General features: G+C 35.3%; 1 protein-coding gene across 2 annotated transcripts; it reads right to left on the minus strand.

Annotated features, from left to right (window-relative positions):
• Positions 1–5,770: 5,770 nt before the first annotated feature.
• Positions 5,771–15,709, minus strand: LOC128225628 (integumentary mucin C.1-like). 2 transcript variants are annotated; one of them, XM_052935564.1, is made up of 8 exons: positions 15,524–15,707; positions 14,344–14,382; positions 13,370–13,711; positions 12,050–12,172; positions 9,882–9,995; positions 9,294–9,332; positions 8,851–9,180; positions 5,771–8,218 (listed from the first exon to the last, which is right to left on the minus strand). In XM_052935564.1, the coding sequence occupies exons 1-8, from the start codon at positions 15,588–15,590 to the stop codon at positions 7,830–7,832; spliced, it is 1,443 nt and encodes a 480-aa protein (XP_052791524.1). In that variant the 5' UTR covers positions 15,591–15,707; the 3' UTR covers positions 5,771–7,829. The 2 variants fall into 2 exon arrangements, with proteins under 2 accessions (XP_052791524.1, XP_052791589.1); XM_052935629.1 differs by lacking the exons at positions 9,882–9,995; positions 12,050–12,172 and having other exon boundaries at positions 15,524–15,709.
• Positions 15,710–16,216: the final 507 nt, after the last annotated feature.

Below are 16,216 nucleotides of genomic sequence, written 5' to 3' on the forward strand. Positions count from 1 at the left end.
GGAAAACGAATACAATTCAAAGGCTACCAAAATGTGCTTTGAGATTGTGTTTTGTTTTATTTATGTTATCCTCAGTCAACAAGCATCGAGAAATGAAAGAATTACCACAGGATTAACACATCATTGAAATACACCACTGACTGAATCTGCCACCTATGGGAATAACATATTGAAGCTTACTACGACCAAGCAAATTCTAGAATAAAGCTGGCCAGAATGATTCTGTTTAAATTTCTCAAATTCCTGATTTGGTTTTATGTAATTAAATACAAAATAATATGGAATCCAATACCGTATTCACACTTTCATTAAGAACCATATCATTGAGAGATTTGAAATCGCTGTACTAAATTCATTATTAGTCACACTCAGCCATTTTCTTGTTGGGGCGTTTTAATCTGAGGGTGGTTTGATATTGGGATGTTGTAACCTGCAACCGTTGTCTTTCAATGTTGACACTATTTCTAAGGTACAGACGAAGTCCTAGGATTATTGATGAAATGGACCGTAGGGCCTTGTGGCTGACATTGGCGTTATGCAACCATGTTGCAAGTTTGTATTTTACGAACAATAGAAACACGCCAGCTTTCGAAATTCTACCCGTCTTATTATCGTATTGCTTCATTGTTCTAATGAGGTATGTTGTTAAGCATTCTTTGATAGAATGAACATAAATAATTATCCTCTGTTAGATGAGCATTTAATAAATGTATATATTTACTTTTGAAGGACCCAAGTACGGAACTTATAAAGGATATACATGTTTCTAGATTAACACATTTCTTTCTAACGATGGTTGTTGTTTATCAATTTGCAATATTCTGCATATTGCAATAGTATTTCCAATCAAAACGCGTGCCTTTTGTTCGATATTTTGTCCTTCCATATTCACACTAATAGGCAGGGCATATTCAAAATGCTTCTTTTTTCAATGAAATGGTAGTAAGATTATTGGGAAAGTGCAAAACTGCTGTCTTGCAGTTAAAACAAAATCAGCGACGATAATTTGGTCGATTTTCATGTAGGGTTTGATTGCATGATTGTGGGAACATTTGTTCAGATAGTAATTGATTATAACGAGGACTTATTTTGAAATTTGGGCTTACCATTTGGTGAATCTAAAGCATCTAATATTTCAACAAAACATTGAATCAAGGAAATGGAGGAAGAAACTCTTGTAGAACCCCAACAACGTATTAAAGAAAGCGCCAAGTTGCTTTACTGAAAGTTCCCATTGCTAAACCCACCTCACAATCACTGTCGTTTCATCCGATGTTAACTTCCAAAGAAATGCAATTGATTTAATACCGTTTTTCGATATGGTTCATACACCAACTGCTCTTTCAACATAACGCCAACACGTTAATTGAATTGGCAAGGGGTAAAAAACAGGGAGTCGTCGAATCAAGGGTGATTAAGTCAGGCTAATTGGTCAGACAGCTTTCCAGAGGAAAAAAAGAAAATAAATAAACTAAATAAATTAAGAATAACATTTAAGAATTTTAATAGATTACTCAAAACTGTGACCAAAACTCGATTGCTGAGAATGTCCGGTGCTTTACAAACTTAACAACTGAGGCTGGTAGTCCGTGGTGGTTTTACATTGAGAAACATTAAGAAACGGGGACACTGAACTTGGTCGGCCTATTAGAAGTAATGAAATGAGTGATAGAAGATAAAAAGAGAGCGGTTTAACTAATGAACATAAAAGAAATGTAGTTTAAATCGAAGCGGCCAAAAGATTTTTGGAAGTATTTTTGTAAAAATGAAAACAAATAAAGGTCAATTTATGGATGTAGTTGAGTTCGTGGAATATTTTTGGAATCCTGTTAATGAATGTAATATAGTAAGGGGGAATGAGAGTGAACTGTTTCGCGACGAGGTCTTACCAATGAATGATACCATTTACGAGGAGTTTGATGTCGATATAACTACTTAATTTAGCAGGTGCATTATAATTTAGCTGTAATTGCAAGAAGTGAATGGTGCTATACGAAATTTTAAACGTGGGCAAACGGTGTTATCAGACAATATTTTTTATGAATATTGTATGAAAACTCGCGACATCCTATCGGTACACATAACGGACATATTTTATCTCGCAATATCATCAGGATTTTTCCAGGAATTATAGTCCCAGTGTATAAAAGGGGGATTACTCGAATGTGAAAATTATAATGGATCGAATAACATTCCGAAGTTGTCTTGCGAAAAAATATGCATCGGTAGTTATTAAACGTTTTGTGACTCGGTCAGAAAGAATTTTTCGGATTCGCAGTTTGGGTTCAGAAAGGTGTTTTCTACAACGGACGCTATAGTTTGTCTCTAATCGGTATTTGAACACGTGTTAAACAATAGAAAATGTCCGTACTGTTCCTATATCGACATGCACAAACGTTTTGACAGTGTCAACCGGCATGCCCAATGGTTAAAAATGAATACACTAGGTATCAAGATATTGAGAACAATAAGATCTGTATTATACATTGCAACAAATAGTCTGAAGCAAGGGAATATTTATGTGCGCAGATATTTTGGTCAATGCTTGTTTAAGAGATGGAGATCTGTATTCAAAAAAGTATCACTAGTGGCATATCCCTAAAGGATATAACTTTGATGTTGTTGTTGTATGCAAACAACATTGCGAGTTGTGCTCCAACGTCGAAAGAGGTGCAATTAACTCTGGACAATCTTAAAGCCTATTGTGATAGATAAGGTAATAGAGTGACGCCAACAGAAGCATGGTAATGGTCACCAGACGTCATGGATATAGGAGGATTGGAAAAACGTCGACACTTCTTTAAAAATTGAGGATTAGTTCAATTATCTGGGAACGGTGTTAAATTGTCACCGGGCCTTAAATGAACAGAACAGTTTCCTCGACTTATACATGTGTACATCGTCGTAATACATATAGATATACATATAAACATGTCACGTATCTAAACTTACAAACATAATATAATGAAAAATGAAATATAAGCAAATAGATTATATAAATTGAATACCAAATAATTAGTATGTATATTATTATATAACTTTGGCAGTGAGGGAATGTTTCATAACTACTATATCAAGTTAAAGTGAGTTGCGTATAATAAATGGTTCTTTAATATATTTACAAACATTCATAACTTCCTTTTTATCACATGATACCAATATTGATGGAATTTGAATACAGATGGATTAACATAATAGCATCGTTTTATATAAGTTATACGTAACTGACGATAGCATGGACAAATACATATGAGGTGATATTCATCCTCTATGTCCGTACTATTACAACATAAACAATATATTTCGTTACGAGGTATATTGTACCGTGCATAACGTCCTGTTTGAATTCTTAAAGGGTGTACAGAAACTCTCAATCTAACAAAGTATAAACTTATATTCTTTGTAACTAAATCTAAATATATTTCATTATTAAAGGAAGTTTTGAAAATTCTATACATATCCAAAACAGAACTGTTACAAATATTACCATACCATTCTTGTTTAAATGTAAGTATAATTCTACATTTGAATTCGTTTATAAATACATTAACATGCACGATATTTGGGTTATCAAATACGTATGCAAAACCATAATCATTTGACAGTTTTTTTTACCTTAGAAACCCAGTTTATATAACCCTTATTACAGTCATCAATGGCCTGTTTATATACACGGACTTTCTTATATTGTTGTTACTGTTGCAATTCTTAAACCAGTATCGAATAATTCTTACATATCGATTAATGTATAAAGGGTATCTACCTAGTTCTCCATATACTGTAGCATAACATGTGTTTATTTTAACATGTAACAATCGCTTACAAAATTTTAAATGTATACGTTCTATTTCTTTTGACTTACTAAAACCCCATATTTCACAGGCATAATTCAATATTGAGCCAACAATAGAATCAAATAGTTGACAAAATATTTTAGGTTTAAGGTCGTATTCTTTGCATTTATATAAAAAAAGTATTCATGGCCTTAAGAGCTTTTCCAACCAAATGCTCTTGATTCAATGTAAAACTTCCAGTGTAAATTATCACAGTACCTAAATAATTAAAGTTAGCAATAATATCGATAGTATGGCCATTATATGTCCAATGCTCGTTACGACGTATTCCACCCCGTTTACGGAAAACCATGATTATGTTTGTCTTTGGTGTATTTACATTTAATCCCCATGCTTTGCAATACGAGTAAAGAGTGTTTAAATGGTTTTGGACTTTCTCGACTTCCTCCACGAATAGTCACTGGGCTTACAAGATCTGTTTCAATAAAAAGACTCCTAGAAGAAATTGGCTGGGTTACACTATCAGAGAGACGAAAGATGCAAAACATTATTATACTGTTTAAATTCAACAAAGGCGATATAAGTAATACAAGTAACTACATCTTACGTAACCAAATGAATTACGCAGTTGTAGCACGTCGACTAGAAATTTATTCGAACTCTGTAATACCATTGTCAGTTAAACTATGAAATGAATTAGACTTAGAAACTCGTAATTTAGAAACACTGTTCTCGTTTAAGTATAAATTGAGAAATAAGTTCAAAGCGGCCGAAGTACCATCATTTTTTCTCTCAGGAGATCGATTTCATCAGGTCCAACATGCTCGAATCAGAAATAAGTGCAGTAATTTGAATGCGGATTTATTTTATAATCATTTGCATGAAACTCCATTATGTTCTTGCGGCAATACACTAGAAGACGATGATCATTACTTTTTTAGATGTCCAAAATATGTTAATGAAAGACGCCAACAATTTTTAAATACACGCACTTTCCACCCATTAAGCGCGGAAAAAATACTTTTTGGTATCAATAATTTAAATGAGAATGGCAACAGCATACTATTCCAACAAGTCCAGCCGTTTATTAAAGCAACGAAGCGTTTCGAACAAATCTCTTGAATTAATACTGCGTTATTCTAGAATATAGCCAAACAGGTCAAGAGACGGTACGAGGTTAAAGGCATAAACATCATTCAATTCGTTTAAAAGTTTTTTGTTTTGTTTGTTTTTTCTTCTGCTCTTACTTTTGTCGAATTGAAATATTTTCCTTTTTTCATTACTTTTCCCACTTTTCCCCTGTATATTGTAATTTGTTGCAAGGTAATTTATATATGCATATTTAGATTTCGTAACCATCTTGATAATTTATTCGGATTTAAGGGAGGACCGTTTTCTAATGTTGTAAAAACTTGTGGCCCAACCTTTTTCCTTTTGACAAAGTAAAATATATCATGCTTTTCATGTAACTTAGATTTATTTTCTTGTATGTTTTCTTTTGCATGCATTGTCAAAAAGTGTACAATTATGAAGCCATAAAATACGATTTGATCGGACTTCCGCTGGCGATTTCCCTAAAATGGCCATATCGTCAGCAAATTGCAACATAATTAATACAATGTCATCAATACTTAAACCGGAAGTGATGCTATCTTGTATATATAGTTCTAAGTCCTCTACAAACAGGGAAAAAGAATCGGGGACATAACCTCCCCCTGGCGCAGGCAAACGGCATAACAAAAGTATTCAGAGTAAGATGTACATGATTTAACACAAGATTTAACATTTTCATACATATCTTTCACTTTTCTAAGTAATTTACTTTTTATACCAGACTTATACAACATAAACCACAGAGCATTGCGATAAATACGAAATCCGAATTGTGCATCCGAAATAGTGGCATTAGCTTAACAAAATGACTCGATGCGCTTATTTAAAATTGTTGTTAATACTTTTGAAAAACAACTAACAAGTGTAGTTCCTCTATAATTATTGACATCATTAACAGAACCTTTTTTATGGAAAAGAATGATGACACCTTCTGTCCACTTTTCTGAAAAAAAACAGACGCTAAAATGCTATTAAATACATCACAAAAGTGGCTTGTTAATATGTCAGCGCATTCAATCAAGTACTCATTTAATATGCAGTCGCTACCAGCCGATTTATTTCGTTTTAAATGCTTTATTGCGTTACGTACTTCAATAATAGAAATAGGTTGGTCTAACTCTGGAAAGGTAGAGTCATCAAAATCATTACTTGCAAACAACTGTTCAGCCTCGTTGTTATTGCAATCAAACGTATTGTTGCTAAGATTTTTAAAAAATGTTTTAAAATGTTCCAAAGGGATTTTACAATTGTTAACTTTATTTTTTGATTTAATAAATTTCCAAAATTCTCAAAGTTCTTTTTTCTTAAATTCTCAATATCCTTTATTTTTTACGATAAGCAAAGTTTTTCTTTTTACGAAGTAAATCTTTATAAGACTTATTTTGTGCACACAGACTAGCTCTGTTAATATCGTTTTTGTTCGAATTAAAAATATGTAAAGCTTCTTGGCATAATCGCCGTGCATTAACACATTCATTATCAAACCAATCTGCATTTTTCTTACAACTATCAATATCAAACAATGGCTTGTTACTATAAGTACAGCGTTTAGAAAATAACGGGTCCGCGACATTGCGGATTGTAACCATAAATCTATCTGAAACATCATTAATTGGCAATCTATTTGAACAGTTTGTATTATCAACAATATCATCGAACACAGGTAATTTTGTAATAATCCCAGTGCGAAATTGTTCACGTAGAGTATTATCCCATTTAAATTTAACATCAGTGTATGTATCGTAACTATTCGAAAAATAATTACAATATAATGAAAACAGTATTGGAGCGTGATCGCTCCTTTCATTGAAATCGCCAATAGTAAAGTCGGATATCAATGAAAAGTTACATTCATGGGTCAATAAGTAATCAATTACGGAAGATCCGTTATGAGAATAAAAAGTATGTTTATAACTGTCACCAATTCTACCATTTAAAATGCGAATACAAGTTGATTTTCAAAAATCTAGCAATTTAATCCCAAGACTATTATGTACGTTTTCAACAGAGGCCCTAATCAGGGACATAGTCTAGGTCGTCAAAAACAGTATTAACATTATCATGTGTAATAAAATCGCATTTGTTGCCTCCACGGCTATTTAAAACACCAGATAAAAATATTTTACCAAATTCAGAAAAATATGTGATGTCATTTTCTAGAATTTCATATAGATCTACGTTAAATGTAATGTAAACTGGCGAACCTTCTCCCCATATATAAGATGCACAAATATATACATCCTCCTCAGTATTAAAGAAATTACGATCTAATTTTAGCCAGATAATGATATCATAATGGGTTTTTACCGCTATTTCTACGTGCGTTTATGTTTTGATTTTTTCTGTTAAATTAAACGAACTATAACCGCTTAAATAAACGTTACTAGATGAATTTGTCAAAGTGTCATATAAAAAAACAAATATCAAAGGAACTTATCAAATCAGTAAAATCAGTATTGCTCTTTCAATACAAGAGGATGGACACCTCACCGTCGTCGTGTCCCTATGCCCTCACGGCGGTTCCGTCGAAGTAGAGGGTGTCGTAGGTTAGGTAAGCCCTCTTACCCAGCCGCTTCGCCTCTTTCATCTTGGGAACCAGCTTCCTTCTCTTCTGAATGACATCCAGGGGGAATTGTTCAAAAACTCGAAACTGGGTCCTATCAAGCTGTTTCCATGATTTACGAACCATTTCCCGGTCTTTGAAAAAGAAAACTTTGCAATAATATTCCTGGTCTTGCCCGCAACTGGGGAACCTGGTGACCGGTGAACCTTCTCAAAACGAATATTGTCCGCTACCTCACGGGCGATCTTAAAGGCGTCATGGAGGTGCCGACGCGGCTTCCGCTCTTACCCTTCCCTTGCTCGTTCCCGTCGGTGTTATCCTCGGGCACCCCGGTGAAAGCCAATATATATGCAAAAAAGTTACAAAAACATGCTCAGTAGCAAAACGTTTAAACATAAACCCGGTTTAGTGGCAATGCTCATGGATTGAGATTGCAGATATGAGACGTCGTCACGCAGAGTATCTCTCTCCTTTTCCAGATTCTGCATCCGCTCTGTCAGGACAGCCGCGTGCATATCGGCCCCCTCCACCTTGTCTTTGAGACGTTTTACTCTCGCGTCAACTTTCTTCACTCGGTCATCAAGCGCTACCCACAACTTTTTTATGTCGACCTCAAAAGATGCCATTCTTTTTTCTAAGGATTCAATGGCCCGTAACTTTTTTTCTACGGTTTCAAGTCTACCAATCACGGCATTCAACACATTCAACAAGTCTCGGTTTGTAGGTTCACTGCTGCTTTCTGACATGGCTGCAAACATAAAACTATTATTTGGCTAGGCCTTACAAGCAATGAATGATTACATCACTATCTATTATATTACTTAAAACATTAGTACCCAACGAATTGTCAATTGTTTTACGAGTTTCTTAATTATTCATCTGAAGTGTGGGGCTTTTGTAAATTAAGATTTTGTAAACACTCATCAAGCAATGTCGCTATATATATGGGGGATAAGGCAGATTTTCACCATTAGGTTCGCAGCATTAAGTCGTGGGTAAAAAATATTATCTTTTAACAATTCCAGGGAAATATTGCGTGATTTAAAAGCTAACAATCATAACTGGTTATTTGACTGGTTTAAAAAAAAATTGCATACATACGGTAGATTTCTTTTTTTGAAAGTAAATATTCAGTGGTGCGGCGGGGAATCGAACCTGCGATCTGAATATAAACCAGTATTGATGTCCATTTTGCAAGGAAATGGGAAATAACCACTGGTGGGGATCAAACTCACAGCCTTTTGTGTGAAAGAAGGAAACCGATACCACTAGACCACTTTCATCATGACTATTTAATTTAACAATGTAGCTCAAGCTTATTTACATGATTGATGCATTCATAAACTTTGCAAGATACATCACAGCTTTGAGTGTACTTACATGGGTTAGTAAGTAGGGATGATTTAGGAGTCACTGTTGGCTTTGAACCAGTTGAAACATCCTTGTTACTCCTATTTTCAGTAATTTCGTTCATAACTTTTCTTGTGGGTTTTATCTCGTTAGTTTGCTCTGCTGTTCTAATGTCGTTTGTAGATGTTAGTGGTGGTGTCGTTGTCGCCTTTGTCGTTGGTGTTGTAGGTTTTGTTGTTGTCGTAGGTTTTGTTTTAGTGTGTGTTTTATTTGTTCTTGTAGTAGTGGTGGAAGTTGTTGTGGTGGTAGTAGAAAAATGCTGACTTTCGAAACATTCAACTTCTATCAAAGGTCCGGTATCTGTGTAGATGAATAATAACATAAATGATAGTTAATTAGATCATTTGTCCATAGATTTATCTATTAACATGACGGCGAAATTCATTGTTTGTTTTGTATTTTTTTAAACGTACCTTGCATTTGTTCTTTGTCGTTTTGCCCATTTTGAAATCCTGAAAATATACTCACATATACATTCTAAGTCTGTTTAAACAACATTTTAGTAGGGAAATCCTGCATAATGCCCAAAAGCATTCGTGTGAATTTGTTCCTCAACACATATAATTACTATTTTAAACATTACTTTGGACATAAACTATTTTACTATGACAATCGGTACGATAGTTTAGTATGACCTTCCGCAGGAATCCGCCTCCGAGTCAAAAATGCTCCCGAATGCGATACGTAGTCACAGACATTCAGAACGGACATTCATTAGGAGTGCATGCATGAGATGACAAATGAGAATCGAATTACAAGCTCAAATTATTGAAACGTTTCACTTTAATATCTCTCACATTGCATTGGTTCAGACATAGTCTGTGACACAGAATGATTAAATAAAATTTGATTTTATACATCCACAAATAATTGTTTCCTCTGATCATGATAATATACAATTTAACGTTTGATAGAAAATAGAAGTTTTTCGTTCGGCCAGCCTTTCCTATTTTCTTTAGAACGTTAACATGTATATTTTTATATACGTAAACATTACACACCACAGTCTTTCTCGTCCGTGTGATCTCCACAAGTCGACACGTTGTCACAACGATCAGATTTTCTGAAGCAACCATTTCCGTCCATACAGGCTTCCATGCCCTTAACGCACTTTGCTAGGAGAAAGAAAACATTATGACCAGTTATACATTTCAATGACTTTAATAAGTATAATAAAATTGAAAACCTATATGAAATGTATATTGCAAGACAATTAATCCTGTTAACGTTTCTATAAACGTTTGCATTTAGCAATAGTTGTAAAACTAGTATAATAATTGTGCCTTATGTTAAATAACACGCATATATGCATGTAACTTGAAAGCCAACAAGATAATTTTAAGGCCTAACATTAACAATATGTATTTGTGGGCATTACTTTAAAAAAAGCAACAATCTGCAACAGGAGCCGGCTGCCAGTTGCACGGGGAAATCAAATCGGAAGGACCATGGGCCTTTATTTTAAAAATTGGTCCTTGGATGCTCTTTGTGTCTCACGGTGTATGAAGTTTGGAACCGATTCCTCTTGTGATGCTCTTTGTGTCTCACTGTGTATGTAGTTTGTACCCGATTGGTCTTTAGATGGTCTTTGTTGCTGACTGCGTATGTAGTTTGTACCAAATTGGTCTTTAGATGATCATTGTATCTCACTGTGTATTGAGTTTGTACCCGATGGGTCTTTGGATGTTCTTTGTTGCTCATTGTGTATTGAGTTTGTGCTCGATGGGTCTCGGAATGCCCTTTGAGTCTTACTGTGTATGGAGTATATACCCGATGAGACTTGGGATGCTTTTAGTGTCTCACTGTGTATGGAGTTTGTGCCCGATGGGTAGTGTGATGCTCTTCGTGTCTCACTGTGTATGGTTTTTGTAACAGATGGGTCTTAGGATGCTCCTTGTGTCTCAATGTGTATGGAGTTTGTACCAAATGGGTCTTGTGATGCGCTTTGTGGCTCACTTTGTATGGAATTTTACCCAATGGGTAATGTGATACACTTTGTGGCTCATTGTGTATTGCATTTGAAACCGATGGATCTTTAGATGCTCTTTGTGTATAACTGTGCATGGATTTTGTTACAGATGGGTCGTGTGATGCTCTTTGTGTCTCACTGTGTATGTATTGTGTAATCGAGAGAGCCTGTGATGCTCTCTGGGTCTCACTGTGTATGAAGTTTGTATCATATGGGTCCCTAGATGCTCTATGTGTCTAACTGGATATGGCTGGCCCTAGGTGCTATTTGGGTGACATTGTGTACGGAATTAGTATCCAATGAATCGTGGGATGGTTTTTGTGTACCTCTTAATTCGGAGTTTGTACCAGATTGGCTCTTTGTCTTTCACTGTTTACGATGTTTGTTTCCTATGTGCAATTGAATGCTCCTTGGTTCTTTGTGTAGAAGGAGTTTGCACCCAATCGGTTATTGAATGATTTACTTTTACACAGAGTAAGTACCAGATTAGCCATTGGATGTGTTCTGATGGTTCTAGGAATGCTCTTTGGGTTCCACAGTTTATGGAATTTGTACCCGATAGGGCCCGTTATGCTCTATGGTTCAATTGTGTACAGAGATTGTACAAGGCGGTTCCAGGGATGCTCGTTGAGTCCTACTATTAACGAAGTTTTTAGACGATGGTTCAAAGGATGCCTTTTGAGACCTACTGTAAACAAAGTATGAACCAAATGCGGCATGAGGTGCTTTTGTGCCACTGTATTAGGAGCTTGTACCCCACTGAGGCATGGAAGGCGATTTGAGTTCTCACTCTTTGGGTTGTTCCCAGTAAGACTCGGATAACTTATAGGATCTTAGTAGCTATAAGAAAAAAAAAAAGGTTTGGACAAATCATGGGATGTCAGAAGCTCTACCGATTCGGACAAACATTGGGTTAACAATGAACTTATAGTTAGTATACCATTTTGCTGTATAGACGCATGTGGCGTTTGCACATCCATAGAGCACGAACAACCTTTACACACGTAGTGTTTACGGCGTTTTAACCTCAATGAAGCGCAAAGTGCATTAGGTCTGTATCCCCTCAGCGTCGGCTACCAAAGACTGACCCATTTCATTACATCCATCTGACTCTCCCATCTCGTAAGTAACGGAAATGGGTCAATCGATGGTTTCCACTTTTAAGTAATGGCATTTGGTAGTCCGAGTCCAGTCGATTACCTGTGTTATAACAGTCTGTTTCATCGGATTCGTCGGAGCAGTCCGGCTGTTGGTCACATCTGAAATCCTTATTGATACACGCTCCATCATGTTTGCACTGGAACTCTTCCGCGCCGCATAGATCTTGAGCAGTCATATATATACTAATACAATTTTCTTATGTAAGGAAAAGTTACTGTATCGACGAGAACCATTTCACAAGGGCAGTGGGTGTAATACTGAACTGTTTAGTTACATAGCATCACTTTATCACGGGCATTTATTTAGAAACCGCACGCTATGTATTGCGCTGTAAAATCTATTGTGCATTTATTTTAATATCTCATGCTCCAGATAAGTACTGAATTCATGCATACACGACAAAAGAGAGAATATCGCAGATACTATATATACAATTGACACGATGACATTAGCGATAAGGCTACGCCTACAATGTCAGGTGACCACATAATATCCGGCCCTCAGACAAGTACGCAGACGCAGACGATTATAATATAGAAGCTATACTTGACAATGGGATAAAAATGGCATGGGACAAGGCGATACGTAACAAAAAAACAAAAAAAAAACATTAAGTTAGTAAATAATTTTTAATTGAATGCAAAGTATGATTTAAGTGGAACTTATTTAGTGTCTAAACAGTAACATAATTTATTTCTAAATAATATCGGAAATTTGTGACGGTAGAAAGGTAATCATTATTTCAAAACGAACAACGACGTTTGTTTAGATCAAATGTCAAAACGCAATGGTTTCCGCTGTTTTTATTCATTTCTGTATTATGAATCACTTGTGTCATACAAGATAAATAAATCACAATTATTTATATAACCACCGTAATGTTTCTTTTAATGTATTAATATCAATATTAATGCTAACTTGTCATTTTAAACTGAGTTGTTTTCCCCTTAAACCTGAGAGTAGGATAATTTATATATATTTATATGTATACGTTAATATATATCAGGAACATATTTTGTAATAAGTATAAGGTAAACAGCGTAATCAAACTTCTTATGATAAGTGGAGATTGTCGGAGGTCATGGCAGATATCATTTGGCAACTGTTGAGCCCCGCCTAATTTAAACGTTGATTGGTCAGTCGCGTATCGACCGGCTAGTCTGACTGACAGGCCGCGTTATGTTAATTATCGTACGAGCTTGAGATGTTTGTATGATTTTTCGAGGCTACGATCGTTATACGCATGCAAATAAGTTTATATTGTCGCAAGAATTGCAGGTAATGAAGACAGTTATGAGTATTACAGAACAGCCATCTTACTACACTAACGGTGTTTACTATGATAAGAATAAAAATTACCTGGCTTCATGCGTGCACAAAAGTCTGCCTCAAATGGTTGGTGAAGTTTGTCCAATGTGATATTAACGATCATTTCAGTCCCAACTTTGATGGTCCTATGCATTTCAAACGAACACTCTTCTTGTGATGATTTGGAGCTATGGTCGCTTGGATTTTCAAACTTGAAAAGGGAGCCGCACGTTCCAGGTGGCCCAGCCATGTATAGAGAATAAAACGATACGTCTTTGAATGTTGCTGTACAGTGACAGACAGTCGACCTGATGTTTACAGTCCGACGGGCTTCTGATGTGTCTATGTAGACTTCCGGTCCCTTTAGTGTGCCGGCTGTGCACATTTTGATCACTGGAAGTAGTAATCTGGATGTTTAAGTACCACTGTGATGTCATACTATGGCAACTAAAGTATACACTACCAAGTTGGTCATTGCAAAAACACCCCAAACAAGTCTGTTTAGTTACAGTATTGGTTGGAATCAATTAACAAAACATAAGTACATGTCTACTGCATGTAGCATGTCTTTTGGGGATCCTTTCATACCAGGGCATGGTCATGGGAAACGGTTTCAGTTAGAGATGGCATTTTGTTTCTGTTACATACATATAAATATTATAAGTAACGGGGTTATAAGAAGCCCCCGTATAGGATATACAAGTCAACGTTACGGGGCGAATATAGTTTTCGGCGCCCTAAATCGAAATCGGAAAAAAGAAGCCATTTTGGCACGAAATAAATTTGGTGACCCAATATGGAAAAATATGGGGTCCCCGCGTGACTGGCGTTGCGTTATTTATGCTGGAGGCGTGATATGCATGAATAAATATATACGTCTAAGCGTTTTCCATTGAGCTGTGACTATACTGCTATAGTTATGATGAGTGACAATGCATGTGCCTTTAAAGACAACCTTGGGTGCCAGTAAAGGTGATTTAACTCAGTTAAATAACGAAAACAAAATGTTGTTCAGCAAACCCTACCTTTCGTCGGGTTATTATTTCCCGGACAGCCACAGTAGCCTGGTAAAATAAAGGTGATCGTTATTTAATGCGTAAAATAATATTGTTTTTTTCGGAAAAATAGACAGCGAAGAAAAAAATCTTTTAAAATACCGTTGGTAAATTTTAAAGCATTCGTTTATCTTTAATACGTAATATATTTTTCTAAAATGCCTTTATACATAATAAAGTTTATGTAGCGTTTATATGCCGAGATTTACTATCGGAGGTAAATATGCCCTACTTGGACAAATATATAACCATACTCCCTTGGTAATTTCATATCTTTTGACTGAGTAATTGATTTGCCCTCCGGTGTGTTTTGATTTTGGCAAGAATTTACAGTAAATAATTGACAAATATAACAAAATAATGGAAGTTAAATTACTATAAATACAATTTTTATTATTTTTTCTTCATTATTTCCTCATCAGACTGTGTTTGAACTACCATGTTTAGACATGTTGTTTTCAAGTTTGGCTATTAGTTCTTTCTTTGAGGTTAATATGCTATCAACATGTAGTACTCACGTGTTCAAATACATGTTCATGTAATGAAAAGATATCGCACTCAGCTAATGTTTAGGAAGTTACCAGGTGCAAAAACATACATAAATCGAATTATGTAAGAATGAAACAAACATGTCATTTTCTTTTCTTAATGTACAGACTTCTATATTATTTTCCTGAAATGACCTCAACATTTTATCGCTAAATGAAAAAGAGTGGTTTACACGTTAGAAATGTTTGCTATATCGTTTGTACTTTTCAACACAAATATGCTGTAATTCATTTAAAATATCCAGTGTTCATCCAATTGCCATAATAACCCGTTGGTATATTTGACATCGGGGGTAAATGTCCGGCATATAAACGCAACATATTACTAGCAATGCCGTTGTTAATATGAACAGTATTGTAAGAACTAATTTTAGTCAAGCCAATGTAGTTGCATAAAATGTCAAGATACTGTAGCTCCTTTTTCTGTTACACGGTCGTTAAAATTGAATTGTATTTCAGAATTCGTAAACTGTACATTGTCGGTCTTTTGTAATTATTATTTTTAAAATCTTTGAAAAGTAAATTAAGGTAAAATGACTTGCAAAACGACATATGTGCTAGCAAAGACCATGCAATTAAATGTTTCTGTAGATAACACTTACCATTGTCGACGAAGCTTAGAAATAGCAGAAAAATATGTGCTAATTTTTCCATCACAAACTTCATCATTAATCTATCTTCAATACAGTTTCAAGATTATTGTTACACAATGAACCAGCATACTGTAAACACCACAGCGTATTTAAATCGTAATAGTTTCGAGTGATTAATTAACTACCATTAAGGAGTACTTAACCAGCAAGTCGTTCTCCTCAAACATACCTCTGTACATATACAGGGATGTACAGGCCGGAAATGGCGCTTTTATATCTCCATCTTGACGTGAACAGAAAACTTCCGGCGTTCAAGAGGCAGGCTTCCCGCTTAACCAATACAGTTCACGTGGGCTACTTGCACGAATACAATAAATTTCAATGACTTGTTTTTAACTACTTACAATGTTAAATTATGTTTTGTTACCTAAAATACTTTTTACAAACCTGACTCTGGGATTTAAAAAAAAAAATCTTTGTTTGAAACTCCGTCAATAAACTTGAGTCAGGAAATTTGAAGAATGACCACAGGAGTATGTATCAGTTTAAATGGTAAAATAGGTTGTTTGTTCAAAATATAGTTATATATCTCCGAATGATACTGCCACCGATGGGAATAACAGGCAAATTGAAACTGACCACTTTTGAGAAATAACTGGCCACAATGATTCTGCTGAAACTTATCAATCACTGGTTCTGTGT

This window comes from Mya arenaria, chromosome 1 (assembly GCF_026914265.1).
Source record: "Mya arenaria isolate MELC-2E11 chromosome 1, ASM2691426v1".
Classification (NCBI taxonomy): Eukaryota; Metazoa; Mollusca; class Bivalvia; order Myida; family Myidae; genus Mya; species Mya arenaria.